Source organism: Gavia stellata, chromosome 1 (assembly GCF_030936135.1).
Source record: "Gavia stellata isolate bGavSte3 chromosome 1, bGavSte3.hap2, whole genome shotgun sequence".
NCBI lineage: Eukaryota > Metazoa > Chordata > Aves > Gaviiformes > Gaviidae > Gavia > Gavia stellata.
This window is the reverse complement of record NC_082594.1, coordinates 66,408,985-66,429,309: the sequence shown is the minus strand read 5'-3', so window position 1 is coordinate 66,429,309 and position 20,325 is coordinate 66,408,985. Positions and strand designations below refer to the sequence as shown.

At 40.3% G+C, this 20,325-nt stretch overlaps 1 protein-coding gene across 2 annotated transcripts in view; it reads left to right on the top strand.

Annotated features, from left to right (window-relative positions):
* Window positions 1–7,334: 7,334 nt before the first annotated feature.
* TUBGCP3 (tubulin gamma complex component 3) overlaps window positions 7,335–20,325 on the top strand; it is a 58,316-nt gene continuing 45,325 nt past the window's right edge. For both annotated transcript variants that reach the window (XM_059835851.1, XM_059835861.1), the window contains exons 1-2: window positions 7,335–7,410; window positions 19,089–19,196. In XM_059835851.1, the coding sequence (XP_059691834.1) occupies window positions 7,335–7,410; window positions 19,089–19,196 (184 nt within the window). The remainder of the gene's footprint in view (window positions 7,411–19,088; window positions 19,197–20,325) is intronic.

The window sequence follows — 20,325 nt, the reverse complement described above, 5'->3', positions numbered from 1 at the left end:
CTTTCTAAATTGTTTGGAATATAGTGTTCACTATTTTTTCTTATACTGAGGAGAAGAGAGTTTTCTGACTTTAAAAATGCTTTTGGCATTAGAAAGATAATAATGACTTCTTTCTTCAGGTTTAGGAAACCTGAACAATCTGTTCATAACAAATGTATGCTGCCGGTGTGCCTTCTAGAGACGTGCTGAGTACATATCCCCATCTTTAAATAGAAAGCAGTCAAAGGATAATTGCAGCATTTAAAAACACTGAAAGCATTCTAAGTAGGAAGGAAAGATGGTTTTGTGGTTAAAGTATAAGAAAAAGAGAAGATCTGGGTTATATTCCTGGGCTGGGCAGGTATTTCCTTTATAATCTTGGGCAAAATGCTTCATCTATGCCTGTCCAAATTTCCATATTTTATTCTGTGTAAAATGGGGATTCTAACCCTCTTCTGACTCAGAGAATACTAGAACTGTTTATGCAGGGCTGAAAATCTTGAGGTGGAAGGTGTTATCTGACTTATTATAAATGGAAACACAGGATATGTCTACGTAGGCTCTCAGTTAAGAGCTGATCTAATTACACAGAGGAAGCTGAAGAAATAGAGTTGATAAACCTCATTCTCAAAGGCTCCAGTTACCATCTGATTGTATCTCTCATGTGTATTTATGTCTGTCTCTGGGAGCCTGACTCTCCTAGAATATGCTTTTAACTGCCTCAGATTTTCAGGAGGGAGGAAGTGTTGAGATTAGTTTCTAATCCACCAGCTATGATATATAAGAAATCTTTGAACAGTATAACACAAAAGAAGTTACCTGCAGAAAAACTATCCTGCCACAGGACAAGGCTCCTGCCGTTAGGAACCAAACAGTTCCCCTGCTAAATCACACACCCAAGAACTGGCAAATCTTTGTATCTCCAGTGCTGCTCTTTTTGTCTATAGCCCCTCTATTGCTACCAGTTCAACAGTGGTAATAAGAAGCTCTACTTTGAAATTCTATAGCATCCTCTAATCTGAGCATCTGGGAGCATGGCTTGGGTTCACAAAGACATTTACAAGCCTAAAACCCATCAGTGTTCTAACAGCCATGGGGACACGTATTCCTACATCCCTTTGTAAATTCAGGCCTTAAAAGTAAATTTGTTAGACCTGTTTATTGTACCCCTTAACTTAATAGAATATGGTAGGTTTTTAACCAGGCATAGCAAAATGATTCAATAGTTTAACGCAGGAAGCAGAGAAAAATACCGTATTCACTAATTTAGATACACAAGATATTAATCATCAGGCTAGAATGTGTCAGGCAGGAACACTAGGAATTGTACTTACTCTGTTACGAAGGCTAAGGATTGAAGTTTGTTTATGTGTTTCCTTACAAAGATATAGTAATATACACAGACTCCTTCTAATACTGTGAATGAAGTCAGTAACAAGTATTGTAATGGAAAAAAGCTCAGACTGGTATGAAATGGACTTTAGGAGATGGATAATCAGCTTCATGAATATGATGTTTCACTAAAGTGAATAGCAATTTTTCTTCCAATATTTGTAGGAAGATGAAGCTCAAGATGTATTCTGCAGGGGATATTGTCACCTTGACAGTCATTTTTGTCTGAAAGTATGGTACATACTGTTACAAAGTGACTAATTGCTATACTCCAAATAAACCTGCAGGAAAGAAAATGAAAATGTTTTCCTCTATTTTTAAAATTGTTTACCCTATACATTTAACACAGCTAGAGATATAGCTAGTTTCATCATTTTCTTGACTAGTTCATTGGAAGGTAAAAAATTAGTATCTCCAAACACTGAGAAGAGAGCAGAAAAATCAATAAACACTTTAAAAAGCATTACAGAGCGAAATCTTCAGACTGACCCCTTAAAAAGCACACTGTCAGAAAACTGCCTAAATACAGCTAGTTCAAATACAATCAAAAGATGACATTTGCTTAACCAGTTTATGAATATTTTCAACATTTAAAACAAAAGCATGGGAAGAACTGGTTCCTTCTTTGCCAACTGGTTGCTGTCTCTTCTCCACTGTGATATAAGGAAAAACCCAAACCCTGACCTTGAGGCTTTCAGCGCACACAGATGTGAGAGTTGCTATTGGCCTGAGAAATATGCACCTGGGGAATGAGTAAACAAAGTAAGGTTGATAAAACACAAAAAACCCCTCTGACCTTATTGCTTTATAGTGAAATTAGCTAAAAATTACCTTGTCATTCCTGCTTGCACAGTATTGCAATGCTTTGTAGAGCTTTGATATTGACCTATGCTATATTTAATGTTACTTTTGCCTAGTGATATTATCACATTTATAGAAATAATCTCCTTACAAACACATTAGTACATCTTTTTTGATTGAACTGCTACCTATCATTTTTGTATTCAGTGGCTTATTTTGATAGTTTCCTCCGCCTCCTTTGTCTAGGGCTGAGAAAGATCAAAAGCCTTTGCTCTAAAATACTGAAGCCAGTCATGGTCAAAACATCTATTGAAAAGCTGATGTATACAAAATGAAATGTATATTTGGAAATATTAACTCAGTTTTATTAGAGAGCTTCATTCTCCAGGCTCCCTTCGAAAATTATTGCTCTGCTTTTTAAAATGAAAAAGTTGTCACAAAGTGGCTTTAACTTTCAAAAATACTTTGACAGCATTTTGGGGGGTTTTGACAAAACAGAAGTGTTCTTGCAAAACATTTTCACCAAATCACGTTCTGGTAGAAGATGATTTGATGTGATTTTTTACTCTAGCTCCATATATGTAACATGACTGTGATCCTACGGGCAGCACAGGAACTTAGAAAATGTCAGGTAGTTTTTCAGAGCTGCTTGGAATGCCTGTTTGCTGGCTGCAGTTATACTATTCATTAGAAAGGTATATAATGCTGTCCACTGCTGTCTAATCAATAACATTTAATATTGAGTGGGCTTCAATGTGTGTGTGTGTGTCTGTATATCTTCATTTTGGAAAGGAATTCTGTTTATGGCTAAGAAGTACTGGACTGATAAGAATGAAAATTACCAGATAGCAGAGGCACCAACAGAAGAAAGACAACTGTTCTGAGAAGCAAAACATCAGTACTACTTCCAGTTAATACAATAGCTAGTATTATTAATCTAAAATTGTTATTTTACTGCAAATACTGAAAAAAAATCCAAAATAAAAAATGAAAATGTGCTTAATTTTGCTCTTACATAGGTTAAATCATAGTTTCTGGCATCTTGTATTTCAAAACACAGGTTTCTTTTTTGATATACATGTCAATTCAATAGACTTTCTGTAGGTATATTGCATTATGGAACACACTTCAGGCTCCTCAATCAACAGAAGAACAGCTTAAGCGAAGAGTTTTGAAAACGGAGGGGTGGTAGTAATATCGTAAAAGTTACAACAAGTAGGCTGCAATGCAGAACTAACACACTCAGGAGGGTTAAACTGTTTGGATCAAACTCTCTCTTCATTGGAGCCCTACTTGTGCACAGGGAAAACAGCTGTCTGAAATCAAGTCACAACACCTCATCCTAAAACATATGGCCTTTCAAAAGTTAGATCTGTGGGCACCTTTAATAACCTTTTAATACTGCATACTCAGCATAGCAGGGCTCTAGGCCATTATAGGATTGGCTATGTGGAAAATAAATGCTTAGGTACAGAAGCCAAATGGTGCTGGAGCCAGAAGAAACCCAGCTGCTGCTCCTCGAGGGCTGCCATATGCTAAGTAAGGCACAGAAAGTATCCTCCACTGTCTCCAGCCACTATAATTCTTGACATTGGTTATATGACACAAAAAAATGTCTATCTGGCACAGTGAAATGCTGGAGGTGTCATGATGCTTTACTGATTTTCGTGTGTCCCACCAACAGCTAGAGCTATCTAAGGTATTGTGCCCTGTAGACATAACCATAAAGGAGTTAAAAAATACCAGAGCAATTAACCCTTGGTTTATTATAAGGGTAAGAATCTTTTCTTAGCATTATTGCTTAGATTTAGAAAGCTTAAGACCAAAAGAGGCTACGATGCCCTCCAGTTTGGTCTTGTGCACAACATACATGCAACTCAGTAGCTTCCATGTCAGTTTGTACCTGGTCACCAGGCCTGTAACAGAAGGCTGATTTAAAATGTTTGTGATATGGAGAAAGTGCCATGCTCTTAAATATATCTCTCTAGTGATTGAATATCCTTATTGAATTAAAACCATAAATTTTTCTAGCCTTATTTTGGCAAGTTTCTGCTTCCATCTCCTGCTGGATCTCATTGTACATTCTTCTGTTATAAAGCTATTTACTATCAGAACTATGCTCTTTATGTAGCAGCTCTGAAAGCAAGTCTCTTTAAGCTTCTATGGATAAACTGAATTCCTTGTAAGTCCCTGCCATATTTTTGAAAGCATGCATTTAGCTATCCTAACTGATGGATCTTCTGTACTATGAAAAATCTGAACGGCAATTACTTTTTTTTATTGTCCAATGCTCAAAGGCCAAACAGCAAGGTGAACTAAGCCTATAGCTATAGAGTAAGAAAAAATAGTTGATATTTTTTCTTTCTCACTTTTCAAAAATGAAATAAATTAAGATATGATTCTTTATGTCCATAAAAATGCTGAGGGACATCTTAAGCTGATTTAAACGATCATAGCTGTACTGGAGTTGGTAATACCACAATCACCTGCATATACTAGCAACCTGACTTATCAGAATTAGCATTTCTAAACGGGATTGCAGGATTAATTCTTTTCATTAAGAAAAAAGCAAGGAGATCCGTGAGCAGTAGAACTAATGAAGCTTAGTTTCCTCTATTTCCCAGCAATTTGCATCCCTCCTGCCTCCTTGTGATTACTTTCCACATTATTTACAGAGCTCTCTGTCCCTAACGCCTTCAGTTCCCGCATCATCCATCTATCAGGCTTGGCAAGAAGTAGCTGGTACTGGTTCAGAGCTAGGGGTATATACCTAGCTGTCCAGAGTGTGCGTACCAATCAGCTGGTTTGCTAACAGCAAACGCAATAGGGAGAACTAAGTTCTCCTTACCTTTCTTTTCAAGGGGGCACTAACTTGGACCTTAGTAGTCTCAGCCACTGAATTCCATAAAATTTTTATTAAGTTAATATCCTTGAGAACTCTACCCCTCTATTAAATTTGTTTAAAATTTAAGAGATCCAACAGTTATGAGGGGGCACTGACACACAGGATAACTGCATAAGCCTTATTTTCTTAGGAAAAAGAGGCTAGAAATGAAAGAATACATTCCCAGTAATGTAACAGAATGGTCGACTATTACAGTACTTCAGAAGCATAATGTAGGATGTAGTTTTGCTGAAGTTGAAAAGCTTAGATTAGTAATTGTACTTTTGCTTGCAGGCACACATGAGAGAGCCCATTTTAATGGCATGTTCTTATTGTGCTGCTCTGTCGTGTGTTCTGATTTCAGAACTGCGACACAATTGCCATAGGTAAAACAACAAGCATGACCAGAAAGAATTAGTAATATACACTTACAAGCAGTAACAGGATATTTGTGATTGATTGGAGTCCCTTGGACTTTAAAGACTCTATAAAGTAACACCACTTTGTGACAGTATCACCGAAGTGTTTTTCTCCCACGCGAGCAACCATATTTGCTGCTTGATGGATTAACACCTTCCGTGATGGAATCTAAATCTCAAGTGACGGTCAGCAGCAGTGAGTCACTGGCTCTTTGTACGACAACGACTGCGTTTGCTTCAGATGGAGAATGGAACAGAGATTCTTCTGCTGCTCAGTACAAAAAAAAAAAGTCATACCATCTCTGAAGTCTTTCCTTCAGAATTATTAGGGATGCATATTACAAACCCCCATTATTCACATGGGATAAAGTTCTGATAGCTTTATTAATTTGGGGTGGCACTTTACTTCTCAAGAGTCTAAAGAAAGCACCACTAGGATTTGAAGAGTTATAATGGAAGCGGTAAGACTATGATGGTCCTACTACAATATTCCGAGTAACAAAACCCCATACGTCCTCAATGAATTTCAGTTCTTGACTTGCCATCATGATTAGTTTCTACCAGTAATGCTAGTGATGAGCCATCTTTTGCATCTATAACGTTCCCATAATGAAAGGCCTGCGTGTATGTGTCCATAGACGGCACACACACAAAATCATGGCTACACAGAGATGATGAAGCCAACAGGGGCTGCCAGAAAGAAGTGTGTTGCACAGCAGGAACGTATTTGTTTACAGCCAGCCATGCACCAAGCCCACCTGGCTGCTGCAGCGTTTCAAAGCACCTCTTACGGCACAGAGCAGAGGTGGATTAGACAGAGAGCTTCAGCAGCACAGGGAGAATAATTATTCCTGAATTATGCATTTTGGGCTGGACCCAGCATGACTTCACTGGATAAAAGAAATGGAAGACAGACATCTTGGGAAGTCAGTGTCTGTGTTAGGGGGTGACAAGCCTGAGGAGCAGGTCACCGAGAGCACTGTGGGCCAGCCGTGAGCGTGCTGCCCCAGCACCCCACTCTGCCCCCAGCACCCCGCTCTGCCCGGCCAGACAGAGGCCCAAGACCTCCGCAGGGGACCGGGGCCGCCCAGCCGCAAGGCCAAGCAGTGCAGGGAGGATGTGGGATGAGGATCTCCACACATTTTTCCAGATCCGCATTGATTCGTAATCACTTTGTGTGGAAAAGTTAACGATGTGCCTCGACTCCCCAAGGCCGTGAATTACCCCACGGCTGCACCTAGCTTGTTCTTCTCTGAGGAGGAATGAGTGAGCCTGATCGCCCTGCGTTTTTGAGGGAGGGATGAGAGGACGTTTTCCAAAAGTGGGACGCTGTTGCAGAACGGGAATTTTCTATTTCCATTTTTGGGAATTTGAGGGACATTTTTGGCCAGGGCTGGCACGCATCGCAGGCCTCAGAGCGGTGGTCCAGGCCTGGTCATCGCCGCATTGCCTGAGGACGCTCGGGCCTCCCTGGGGCCCTGCCTGCCCTCTCCCCGGCGTGTGCCAGGCCCGGCGGCCCCTCAGCCTCCGCACGGGCCGCCGGCGCGAGGCGGGGGCGGGGGGGGTGCGGCGCCTGCCCCGGAACCTCTGGGCGGCGGCGGCGGCGCGGCGGAGCGCGTTCGCCGCGGCGCGCTCCGATGCCGCCCCGCGCGCAGGGGCATTGTGGGTGCTGGGCTGCCGCCGCTGCGGCTTTCGGCGGGTTCTGTTAAAATGGCGCCCTAGGCGGCGGGCGGCGGCGGCCGGGGCGGGAGTTGTCGCCGGGTCCTTGCTCTGCTGAGCGGGGGCCGCTTCCTCTCCTCCTTTCTTCTGCCATCCCGTCGGGCCCCCCCCCCCTCCCCCCCCCTTCCTCCCGGGCGGCGATGGCGACTCCGGACCAAAAATCCCCCAACGTTTTGCTGCAGAACCTCTGCTGCCGCATCCTGGGCAAAAGCGAAGGTAACGGCTTTCTCTCCCCCCCCCGTCTGCCGCCATTCCTTCCACCGACAGCCCTTGGAGCCCGCGAGGGGGGGTCGGGACGGGAGGGAGCGAGGGGGGAGGGCGCTGCCCCGGGGGGGGCGAGGGGGTGGCGGGCTGGAGAGGCGCCGGCCCCGCCCGACCGACCGCCAAGGGCGTCCCCCTCGGCGGGGAGCGTGTCGGCGCCCGCCCCGGCCCGGCGGGGCTTGCGGCGGGGCCAGGCAGCCCGGGCGATCCGCCCTGGGCCTCCGGGCGCCTCTGCTGCCGGCCGGCATGGCAGCGGTCCCGTGAGGCGGAGCTGCGGGAGGCTGGGGAGCCCTGTGGCGGGAGGTGGGCTTGCGGCGCCTTCGCCTCCTCTTCCCCCCACAGAGCGCTTCGCTGGCTCCTGACGGCGTTCTCGTGGGGAGGGGGGCACCGCTCCCGGGGTGCGTGGGGCAAAAAAGGTGGCTCACGTACCCGTGCAGGAATCTCTGCCTTCCTCCGGTGTCGGCTCAAGTTGAGCCATTGACATGCGCTAGGTCCTCTACATCTTGATGCTGCTGTGATCCTCCAGCAAGGGAATTAATCTCTTGCCTGTTTGCGTTTCTATCTGTTGCAATCAAGGCAAAGACTGTTTTTAGTAAGCAGTTGGAAGGTGGAAAGGAAGAGGTGCATCTGCTAGGTCTCCTTTTTAAGTTGCTCTGTTTATAAGCGTTGCTTACTGGACAAATTCATGCCATAGCTTTAGTTGTATCTATTTTCTTGTATGAGAGATGGTTTTCTTCCTTATTAGTAGTAGCTGTAAAGTCTTTTCTGTGTGCTTTTCTTGCTCCATGCCGCTCTCCTCTGACAAGTCTCTCCTGGTTACCTTTAGGTATTTCCGTGACAGTAGCTAATACTTTTGAGTATTGACCCATTGTAAAGAATTGGGTTCAAACTGACTAAAACATGGCCTATAAGTGAATTATTGCTATCTTTGAAGTCTAGAAAATGAGTGACAAGGTACGAATATACTTCTTGTGTCTCTCTCTGAAACTTTCTGTTTCTACCTGTTGGAGCCAGCACCTCAGTCCCACACAACATCCTTGTCTCTAATTTGGAAAGATACAGATTTAATGGATGGACTATTCAATGGATAAGCAACTGGCTGGATGGCCACATCCAAAAAGTTGCAGTCAATATATCAATGTCAAAATGGAAATCGGTAACAAGTGGTGTATTGGGACTGATGCTGGTCAGTATCTTTGTTAATGACGTAGATAGTGGGATTGAGTACGCGCTCAGCAAGTTTGTGGATGACACCAAGCTGAGTGATGCAGTTGATACTCTTGAGGGAGCGATGCCATCCAGAGGGATCTTGACAAGCTTGAGGAATGGGTCAATGTGAACTTCATGAAATTCAACTAGGCCAACTGCAAGGTCCTACACCTGGGTCGGGGCAGTTCCCAGTATCAGTACCAGCTGGGGGATGAATGGATTGAGAGCAGCCCTACAGAGAAGGACTTGGGGATACTGGTAGATGAAAAATTGGACATGAGCCACAAATGTGTGCTTGCAGCCCAGAAAGCCAATCATATCCTGAGCTGCATGAAAAGAAGTGTGGCCAGCTGGTTGAGGGAGGTGATTCTCCCCCTCTGCTCTGCTCTTGGGACCCCACCTAGAATACTGCATCCAGCTCTGGGGCCTCCAGTACAAGACAGACATGGACCTGTTGGAGGGGATCCAGAGGTGGGCCACAAAAATGGTCAGGGAGCCGCAACACCTCTCCTGTGAAGAAAGGCTGAGAGAGTTGGTGTTGTTCAGCCTGGAGAAAAAAAGGCTCTGGGGAGACCTTATTGCGGCCTTTCAATACTTGAAGGGGGCTTATAAGAAAAATGGAGAGAGACTTTTTACCGGGGCCTGCAGTGGCAGGATGAGGGGGAAACTGTTTTAAACAGAAGGAGGGTAGGTTTAGGTTGGACGTAAGGAAGAATTTTTTTTTTATGATGAGCATGGTAAGACACTGGAACAGGTTACCCAGAGAAGTTGTGGGTGCCCCGTCATTGGAAGTGTTCGAGGTGACATTGGATGGGGCTTTGAGCAACCTGACCTAGGGAAAGATGTCCCTGTCTGCTTCCAGAAAGGGCGGGTGGGGGGGGAGGGGGGAGGAATTGGAAAGGACATTGTTTTACTTCATTGGAGTAGTGGAGGCCTCTGTTTTCTTCATGACTCTTTTTCGTAGATTTGAAAGGAGCTGTGATCTAAACTTAATCTAAGCTTGTTTCTTGGTATTGAGTGTCTTATTTAGGTCTGTGATACTTATAAAACTTAAACAGAGCGTTATAATAGAAACAAAACTGCATTTTTTCAATCACTGTATGAGTATTGAGGAGAGTTGTCTCTCTTCTACTGACTTTGGATCTAGTCATCTTTTTGAAATCATAGTTTCATGGTAAGCTGTTGTGTGGAACCTGTAGTTCACTGTGTCTGTTCACTTGTGGGTTATCTGAGGAGTTCTTTGACGTAACAACTTAAAAAATTAGTGTGGGTTGTCTGCCACATTTATTATCACCCATATTTTTATGCATGTGACAGATAGGAAGACCATCCTTACCCTGCTCTTTATTTTTGTGTTACGAGGAACTCTAATACTGAAGACTCGCCCTTCTAACATAAGACTTCTCTTGAAACAGCCAACTGTCGTATGTGTGTTAGTTTGTCATCAACTCAGCTATTGATATAAAGCTTATAGAAACTGATAAAGCAACAAGTCTTTGTGGAAGAAATCCCGGTCATGAAAGGTGTGTATGGCATCCTTTGTGTTGAGGTGTGATGCACGTATCCCTGGATGATAGGGAAACCACCAGACAAGTTATTTAGCATCTCACTGTTTTTCAGAGTTGTAACTCTAATTTCCTTTCAGCACAGGCTAAGTTTGAAGTATGGTATTGTGTGTGGTTAGTGGTCTACATGCAGCTTACCCTCTCCTTGTGTACTGATGAAGTTAGGCTGCTTTATATACACACGTTCTCTTTTGTTGAAGATGACTTTACAAGAGTTATCAGTTTAGTCTTTGATAAGTGATTTATAATATTTAATTATTTCCACAGAGTTTAGGAGAAAAAAGCTTAGAACCTTAAAAGATTTTTAAATTCATTAGAGAAATTTATTGTAAAAATTAGTAACAAGAAGCTAAAGCTAGGTACAAACAGCCATCTTTAACCATTTGTGTAGTTATCCTGCTGTGAACGTCTTGAAATCCTAGCTTTTGATACCTTCCTGAAATAAGTGCTGTAGTATAGTACAAGGTACTGAAGTAATTGGGTGAAATGTAATGGGTAAATAATAGAAAGGAGTTGAGATTTGATGACCTAATGGTTCTTTCTGCCTGTATGTTCCCTGAGTTTGTACTTCAGAAGGTTTGATCTACTTGGCAGTGTTCCTTCTCATGTTTGTGAGGAAGCTACGGCTTCAGAAGGAGCTGAAGGATTCCGTTTATATAATGTCTGTATCATAATAGTGCACTTACAGCTAATGTGGGATAAGAGGTCTTACCCTGCATCCGTGTTTGCGTTCTGCAATCCCATGCCTGAAGTCCTCCATAAACCTGATGGAGCCTGTTGTCTGCTGGGGATTCTTTCGCTTCTGTCCATGATGGCCTTAGAAGGCCTCCACCTTCCCCGCTTGTTAAAGATTTATGTTGAAGTGAATTTGTGCTATGATGGAATGTGACTGCAGAGGCTCCCAGTGGTGGAGCTATCCTCTCTCTCTTCCCACTTTTTTGAGACCATCCACTAAGTAGATGGTTTGCTTAGTTTCCAAAATCAGTCAGCTGCATAGGCCTAGTTACTGTTTTTCTAGCAAACAGCTCAGCTTCTGAGAAATTCATTACAAGGTCTGCTGAGTCATGTGGAAGAACTCAATTTAAAATTTAAAAAAAAAAAAATGTACTTCAACTATTTTTTTGGTAGAACTGAGGTTTGAAAGCTCTCTGTTCCTGTGCTTTAGCCAGATCTCAACTAAGGGCTTAAGGCTAGCTTCCCATGGTGCTATGTGTCTGCAGTTACTCACTGCGGTTAGTTGGGGATCTCTGCACTCTGCAGTGGGAGCCATTGCTGACCTCCTTCTTCCTCATGTCCTCACAGTGTCTAAGAACTAGCGTACTAGTTTTGCATTATCAGTCTTCTGTATTTATCCAGGCTATCCACCTCGCTTTTACACTAATACCTGATCTTGCAAAGAGCTTGCCTGCCTATGCAGTAATTTCTATGATTTTTTTTTTTTTCCCCCTTATTTGTGGATGCCAACAGTTATACAGGGTTGTATGCCTCTCTTTGGACACTGAATTTAATCCTTCTGACAAAAAGCTTCTTTTTTTTTAGCTGACTTTCACAAACCTCTTGGTAATCTTAGTCAGAGACTTTGTAGACTGCCGTATAAGCTTGTCACTAAGAACACTTAGTGCCTCCAATGGAATCAGATGGTATTGCTGTAAATATTCAAGCTATTTGTTTTTGAATCCTAAAAAGATTTTTGTGTGTCAAAGTGCTTCTGGAGGTGCATATGCTCTAGAAAGTAGTATTTCAGTCTTCAGAGAGCAGTTTGCTACCTGAAGTCTGTAATATGGCCTTAATTTAATCACTGTAATCTCAGTGGGGGTTTTGTTGTGTGGATTGGTGGGTGGGTTAATTTTTTTTAAGCTCTGAACTATTGGAATGGATCTTAAATTTTCATGGTATGGGGAAAGCATAGAGTTCATTCAAAAGGTGGTGTGGAGGTTTTTTACCTATGCTAATAAAAGAAGCAAATGCAAGTTGATGAGTTAAGCAAAAATTCCCAGTGAGGGGAAAGTTCTGAGAAGATTGTATGACTGAGTTGCTGATAGTCCAGTGGGACATTCCTCAAATAAATCTGTTTACTGACAATACAACAAGAGCCAGCAATACTAACAGAATTAAAGAATAGTTATGTTTCCTGTTCAGTGCTTCAAAGTTTGTGGACAACTTCTAAGTAAGGAAAGGCATGGGAGTGTGTGTGGTTTGGGTTTTATTTTGTGGGTTTGCTGTTTTTTTCCTTTGTAGGAGAGGAGTGTGGAGACTGGGAAGAAGGTTAATTAAGAATAAACTTAAAATGCTTCAAATAAAAGCTTGCATGAACAGAATATTTTATGTTTACATTTTATAATTTCTTTTAACTGATGTGTTTCCTTCTGAAAGAAATTAATTTACAGAAAAGTTGAAGGTAGTTGACTAAAGCAGAGCACTCATGCAAAATTAATTTTTCTGAGGAATACTTCATAACTGGGCTGGTCCTAAAATTACACTTCTCAAACACAAGGTTTTCTAGAGGAACAAGCAGTTTTGCTTACAATGTGTGTAGATTCTCGTAAAAAACCAAAATAATAACACTAACAGCATTCTAGACTAGCATTTTAGTTTATCAGTATATGACATCATATTAATGAAATTTCTTTTTTTCCCCACTAGTAATTCATACCAACGTAGAACTTTTGATACAGTTAAAACAGAGAAGATACAGCAGTATTACTGTATTGACAAATTCAGTATCTGCATGGGGTGTATGTGAGAAGGTTCTCAAGTTTTACAGTTTTTCTTCCAGGCTTAGTTTTGCAACAGTAGCCCATTAGGTGTTTAGCAAACACTGTTACAGGAAAGATGTTTGATTTTTTTCTTCAGTATGTGTTAGATGACAGCGTCTGCATCTGAGTTTTTAGCTGGTCAGTGCCACACATAGAGCATTGAACACAGTTTAGAGTGTAATTGTTTTACCACAGTTTTGCATCTGCATTTAAGCAAAACTGTTGTCTGGGATGACAGACAGCTAACTGGAAGAACAAGTAGTGGAGAGAGTTTGCTAATCTCTTGAAGTCTTTCAAGAAAGAAAGTGATTACTGTTTGGTTTAGATAAGCTTTCTTTAGAATTGTCCTATAGTTTAGAAATTAATGCTTACAGACAAATTGAAATAACCAAATGTCTTCTTTCCAGGAAACAAGGTTTCTCACAATCATGATACATTAATGTTGGGAAACACAGTTCCAATTGGTACTCAGGTTTTGTCGCAGTTCAACCCCAGCCAGCAATTAAGCACCACACAGCCGCTTGCTCACTCCCCGCCCCCTGCAGTGTGATGGGGGAGAGAATTGGAGAAAAAGTAAAACTAATGGGCTGAGATAAAAACAGTTTAATAGGACAGAAAAGGAAGAAAATAATACTAACAACAAAAGAATATACAGAACAAGTGATGCACAGTGCAATTGCTCACGACGCGCTGACAGATGCCCAGCCACTTCCCGAGCAGCGGCCATGCCCCCTGCTTTTCTTCAGCATGCTGTGATATGGTATGGAATATCCCTTTGGCCAGTTTGGGTCAGCTGTCATGGCTGTGTCCCCTCCCAACTTCTTGTGCACCTGGCAGGGCAGTGTGAGAAGCTGAAAAATCCTTGACTTAGTGTAAGCCCTGCTCAGCAACAACTAAAACATCAGTGTGTTATCAACATTATTCTCACCCTAAATCCAAAACACAGTACTATACCAGCTACTAGGAAGAAAATTAACTCCATCCCAGCTGAAACCAGGACAGGTTTTCAAAACCTTTTTTTTTTTTTCCCTCTAATAGACTCATAGCTGACGTGTTGGAAGAAATGTATAAGACTGTAAACTGAATTTCAGTTCACTTCCTAAAATTACAAGTAATGTTAGAAGCTTCTTTTTAGCAAAAGACTTGCTGAATTTCAGCATTTCTTCTGAAATACTGGTTTCTGGAAGTATATCAGCCGATTGTCTCTTTGTCTCTTAAACTTTTCCTTTAAACTTTATCTTTTGTTGAATTTTTCCTTGCTTTCTTTACAACCAAATTCTTCCTATGCATTGCTTCTGTATTTTTTTGCATGTGCTACACTTGTATTTTCTGCAGCTTTAAAATGCTGTTATCTGCCTTTTGAAGTAGTTCTGTGTTAATACTGCATTGTTTGTATGAAAGTTTGAATGGCTGGGTGGAGTATAGATCTTTGAATTATTGATAGATTGCTGTGCTCCAAGGAGAGAGTTTTAAAAAAATTGTGTTGATAAGCAAGTGCCATTTCTTTGTTCAGCTGTATGCCTGCTTACCAGTATCATTAATTGTGTATGTATGTGCATATTACTTAAGGTATATAGTCTGAGGGGGAGTGGCTGTCTTTATCTGCATTCACTGCTCTGATCAGATTCTGGAAAACAAGTCATGATTGGTGTTGTTTTCCTCCCTTACCCCACAAACACCTGCATCAATTTCATGCATCAGACATGTTGAGCTTGCTGTTACATAATAGATTCATGCTGTAATCACTTTTTGATGAAGAAAGATGTACACATACATAGATACACAGCTGTGTATTTTAAGCCCATCTGCTGTCATAATGGCTGCTCTTTGAGGAGGGAAGCAATTAAATGTGTCTATTAGTTATAAACTATGTGAGTCTTTATTTTACTGACAGATATCTGTATTAAGTTTCTTTAATCACTTTAGGTACTGAAGTTATTTTATGGACCTATAAGAAATAATCTGAAGAAAATCCCACAGCAGGGAGTTTTGTTTGTAAAAGAGAAACTGGACTCAATAGGAATAAACCATGAAAATCTGAATAAAATATAATATAAAACCAGTCTTGCTACGATGATGTTGAATTGCCAGTGCAAATCTGTATGTGTAAAGAGCAGATAACTTTGTTCCATATCATTAGTAATGTAACAGGTTTAATAATCAGAATTTTTCAATGGAATTATAGTCTTTCAACTGAGATCTCTCTCAGATGCCTTATTAGGGCAGTATGGAAAAGACTGTACTAAGTTTCTGTGCTTTAACTAGTCTTGCTATGGTTGGTGTTGAAATAGAAGGTTGTATTTCTTAAAACTTCCCCATTACAGGAAAAAACCCTGCTACTTACTATTGATAATATATCTGTTGTGGTTTTTTATTAGATTGAGGATTTATGTTTAAATCTTCAAGGTTTCTGTCCAGAAACTTTCACATGTGTTTCTTTGTCTCTCAGTCTTGCCATCAATATTCCCTTGTACCACAGAACTAGAAGCATAGGTAGCCTTTTAAAAACTCTAGTGTCAGAGGCAGATTGGAAAACATATGAATGGCAAAGTCCATGATTTTCTTGTATTATTTTGAGGTAAATCCGTATTCCAACATCATCAACCAAAAAATCCCCACCCAAACGTGTGGTAATGTATAGCTGTCTTTCTGAGTTAGTTCTTCTGGAGAAATGAAATTCCAGAGAGTCTCTAGAGACTCTGTACGCATCTTTGCTGGATTTTGGAATTGTCTCATCAGGTGACTAAAGACAGTAAATCCATGTGATTTCTCATGGTGTGGATTTTGGTTCACTTGAACTTAATCTAAACCCCAAAAAACCACAGGGAACAACAGAGAGGAAACATAGCACTTAAGTATTTTTGAAACACTGATATGAAATATTTTGTTCAGAAACCAAAGAATTTTTCAAAAAGTGAATAACACAGTAAATATGTCATTGCTTACATGGAAGAACTGTACATTGACCAGTATAAATAAATAAAATGTAATGCTCTGATTTGTATTTTTTTCTCCAAGCATTAAGCTTACGGATAATCACAGCATAAATCATAGCATATACTGAGAAGTTAGCAGAAGCAGCTGAATGAATAATGCTCAGTTGTCCAGACATAGCAGAATTATTTTTTTAAATCAACTACATATTTTCTTATTCAACACTCTTATTAAGATAAACATACTCTGATATACTGCAAGATCATAAATGTATAGGAAACAAGTTCATGCGGTGAAATTAAATATGTCTTTATTTCCTGTGGATTTGTGTTGCAAGTCTTCTCTTCAGTAAACCATTCCTCAGCTGCAATACTGCCAGCTTGTACTTTCATTCCCTGTAGGTCTCTCCAGAAATCTCTCTTCCCTCCATCCTCCAGGTCTCTGTTCCTTCGTGCTTGCTGGCTGCGGTCCGGGCAGGATGCAGTAACTGATATTGCTAATTCTGTGCAGGCAGATGAGAGTGAATACTTAACCACTGAGCTTTTGCTTGCAATTTCTCCCCCAGGGAGTGCTGTTTGGTTGGTTGTTCTACCAGTCCGCAGTTTCTATGAAAGCTGTTTAACTTGATATCCCTGAGACCTCTATCAAATTTAAAAAAAAAGTTAAAGGGCAATCCCTATGGGATAGGGTGGTGCAGGTTGACATAGAAGTTAATTTCGGAACATAATTTTCCTTAGAAAACCAGTGTAATGCATCTAATGAGCGAGGAGGAACTGTAGGGGGAAGTTCTTGTGGCTTTGTTGTGGTTGGGGTGTGTGTGTTTGTGTTTGTTGTTTTGTTTTTTAAGATGATGTCTACTTAAGGGTTTTTTTTAATTGCTTCTTTCTTTTTATATTTTTCTATAATTTGTATTGAACTAATTTACTGGAGATCCATTCTCTCCCGCTTTTTAGTGGATAATCAGTGAGGGAGTTCATTATTTAATCTAGATACATGTCATAACTGGTAAAGTACTTTGGTATCAACCCTTGGTCCTTCTCCTGGATGCTTGACTTGGAACTCTTGTAGCAATTTTATTTTTAATTTGTAGCCCATGTAAAATCACTATAGCAACATGCCCAAAATATGTAAGAATGACTAGAAAAACCTAGCTCTTTCCTAACTGCTGCTAGGTACACAGTTGAGGAATTAATGAATAACAAAATTCTTGCTGTTGTTTGGGATAACTTAGTGCCAATATTTGACTTTAATTGGCATCACAGAATACTTTTGGAAATCCTAAGTTGTTCTGTAATGACATGCATTATGCTTAAGAATTACTCAGAAACACTTTCTCATACTTACTCTTCCCACCTGATTAATCATTTCAGTTTAAGCTATCAATAGCTGAAGTATTATTTTATATGTGTATTTTCAAGTCCTTATTGCAAATGAGAGGTTGTTTAGTCTAGCAGTAGAACTATTCTTTCTGGGAGGCTTTTAAGTCATGCAGACTGTGATCTTGCATTAGTCTGGATATTGACATTTTCTTCCCTGAAAGTAGAATGATACCCTTGCTCCTTTTGTAGTCCAATATTGTCAAATACTGTAAATATTAATGATTCTGTCTGAGCAGGCTTTTTTCTTGATTGCGTACTGCATTGTGTGAACTGGTTAATGTTTGAAGGTCTACAGTTGTGTTCTAGTAGATTAGGACCAGTGGGTGGCATTTATATCACAAGACAGTCAAAAGTGGTCATTCAAAAAGCATGTAGCACATTCTGATTTCAAATTTCTCCTTTCCATAAATTTCTGGAGATTTTCATGCATTTAATCAATAATTGACTCCTAGTATCTCCAGGTGTTTTTTTCAATTGTCAATGTCAGTTAATTTAAGAGATGATTCAATGCTTAAAATATCTCTGCTTCTAATGGACCTTTACCTTATTCCATTTTTCTGTTCCTTTTGTACGTTTTTGTCCAGGCCAGCATGTTTTCTTTTTCCTTAGCTGAAATGTTGCTGCATTACTGTACAATCTTTTTCTGAAAGTTGACTGCTTAACTGACTGAGTAAAACATGAGAGGAGTCTCATGCATTTGCCCACAAAATTGTTATATACAAGACAGTTTTAATATGCAGAATTGCGTAGATGATTCTTTTTGTCGAAGTCGGGAAGTGTAAGGATTCAAGTAGCTGACACCACACATTTATACTTACTTTTTCTTATGTACCTTTCCCCTCACGTTATTACAGTTACTCCTTAAGAGGAGTAGAAATTTATTTTATTTTGTAAGGGCACTTGACATGTCTGTAGGGTCATAATTTGATTGATTTTTTTTTTTTTCAGGTCAATAAATGGGAATGTGACTATGCTGTAGAGGCATTAATACTGATCTGGCCCTATCTCAGTTGTACCAGACTATTAATCTTCCCAAAAAGCAGAGATTCTTGCATTAAAACAATACTGTTCAGCAACAATATTAAAAACAGAATTATTGCATGATGAAGGAGCAGTGGATGGAGGTCACTGGCTTGTGACCATTCCATTCGTATCTATATTATGCATTGGAATATGATTCCAATATCTCTAAGCTAGCTTTAAACCTAAGTGGTGAAACCACATAAATTGGTTTAAAAATGAAACAAAAAACCTAAGACCAACATGCAAACTAGTAAAACCACTCTTGTGGATATCTGAGCAAAGATCCGCAGGTAGGATAATCCAGTTTTGGTGCCTGGTGCAAGAGTGTGCCTGGTTAACATGGCTGTATTGTTCCACGTGTGAGCTGAATTGTGTGACTTTATGCCAAGTCCCGCAGCATTTCAGTCTGTGGAGAAGGGCAGAGCCAGCTCAAGTGTGCTAATGCTCTCTAATAAATGGGTAGGCTTAAGTGTCTCTTCTGTCAGCACAGAATAGGAAAGGCTTATTCACAAATTTAAGTGCAATTATTTTGCAGTGTATTTGAAGTATAGCATTGACAATATGCTCATGGGTAAACTGGACTTTACTGCCCTCTGATTAGAAGTGTGTCGAAGGTTTATAGTATAACGTTATCTGATCTAAACCAGGTACATTTATGCTGGATTCAGCCCTAGCAGTACAATCTCATGTCTAACTTTTTTATTTATTTATTTTAATAGAACTTGAACACTCTGCTTAACTGAGAGAGTTTTCCTTTTTTCTTTCAGCTGATGCAGCCCAACAGTTTCAATATGCAGTGAGAGTTATTGGAAGCAACTTTGCTCCCACTGTTGAACGGGATGAATTTCTTGTAGCGGAGAAAATCAAGAAAGAACGTAAGTGCATCTTTGTTTCTTTCTTAAAAATAGGAATGGAAGTTCTTCAAGAAGTTGTCTGATCAGTTTATTCCTCTGATAATGGGACAGCTCTGCCTCACAGATAGTTATCTAATCTGTTATTAATGCTCACCTCCTGAAAAATCTCTTGATGGAAATTCCATTAACTCCCCAGTTAGTATTCCTGAGTGGCTATTTGTATTCACAGCTCAGATTTCTCTGAATGCTCAGCTTAGACTTCCCTTGCTACTATTGACTTCATACCTTAGCCACCATGGAAATAAAGAACAATTAATATTGCAGTCCTTTCACTTTAATAGTACTCAGACTTTATGAATTCATAGTTCTTTTTAGAAGATATATTTTTGTGATGTGCACTTCAGAAATATCACACTTTGGCACAATTAACTTCATGAGCACCTGTGTGAAACTTGCTGAATGAGCATCCTGGGAATTGATGGAATTGTTTGTGACTTACCTGATATTTCTTGCCTTCAGTTTGTCTACAAGTTTATCTGCAACCATCTTCTCAAAACCGAAACATAGCATATATTCTCTGGGCCTATTGCCAGGAGTTCTGAAGAGGGCTATTTCCCTCATCTTCCTTCTCCCCAGCTTCAGCTTGTAGGCTGATGTTAGTGGTCATGTAACAAGTAACTGCATATATCCTTCTAACTTTACATTTATTTTGGAGTTACTGTGCAGGAAGTGACTTATTTGGCAAGATGTACTTAGCAGTAGCTTTTGATGCTAATTAACATTTCTAACATTTAACAGCTATTTTTTTATTATTAAGGTTTCTTCAGATGTTTTTATCTTTTTTTTTAAACATGGCTCTTTCTGATGTAACATGGCTTTTCTGAAGACAACTTAAAGCTTGAAGATGTTTTTCCTCTGAGCAAAGACTTCTGTTATGTAACTGGCAGTGATTGAGACTGTTATTTTTCTTAATATATGAAATTTGTGTGACCTTGGAATTCTGCTTGACTTTGATCAAGTGGCATTACTACTTTTGTTTCTTGCTTTTATTGCCTAAAATAGGAACAATTACACTTAGTTTTGTGAAGGGGTTTATAGCATTCTTTAACCCATACCTGCTTTCAGTTATGTTTTTACTTCCCTAAACATA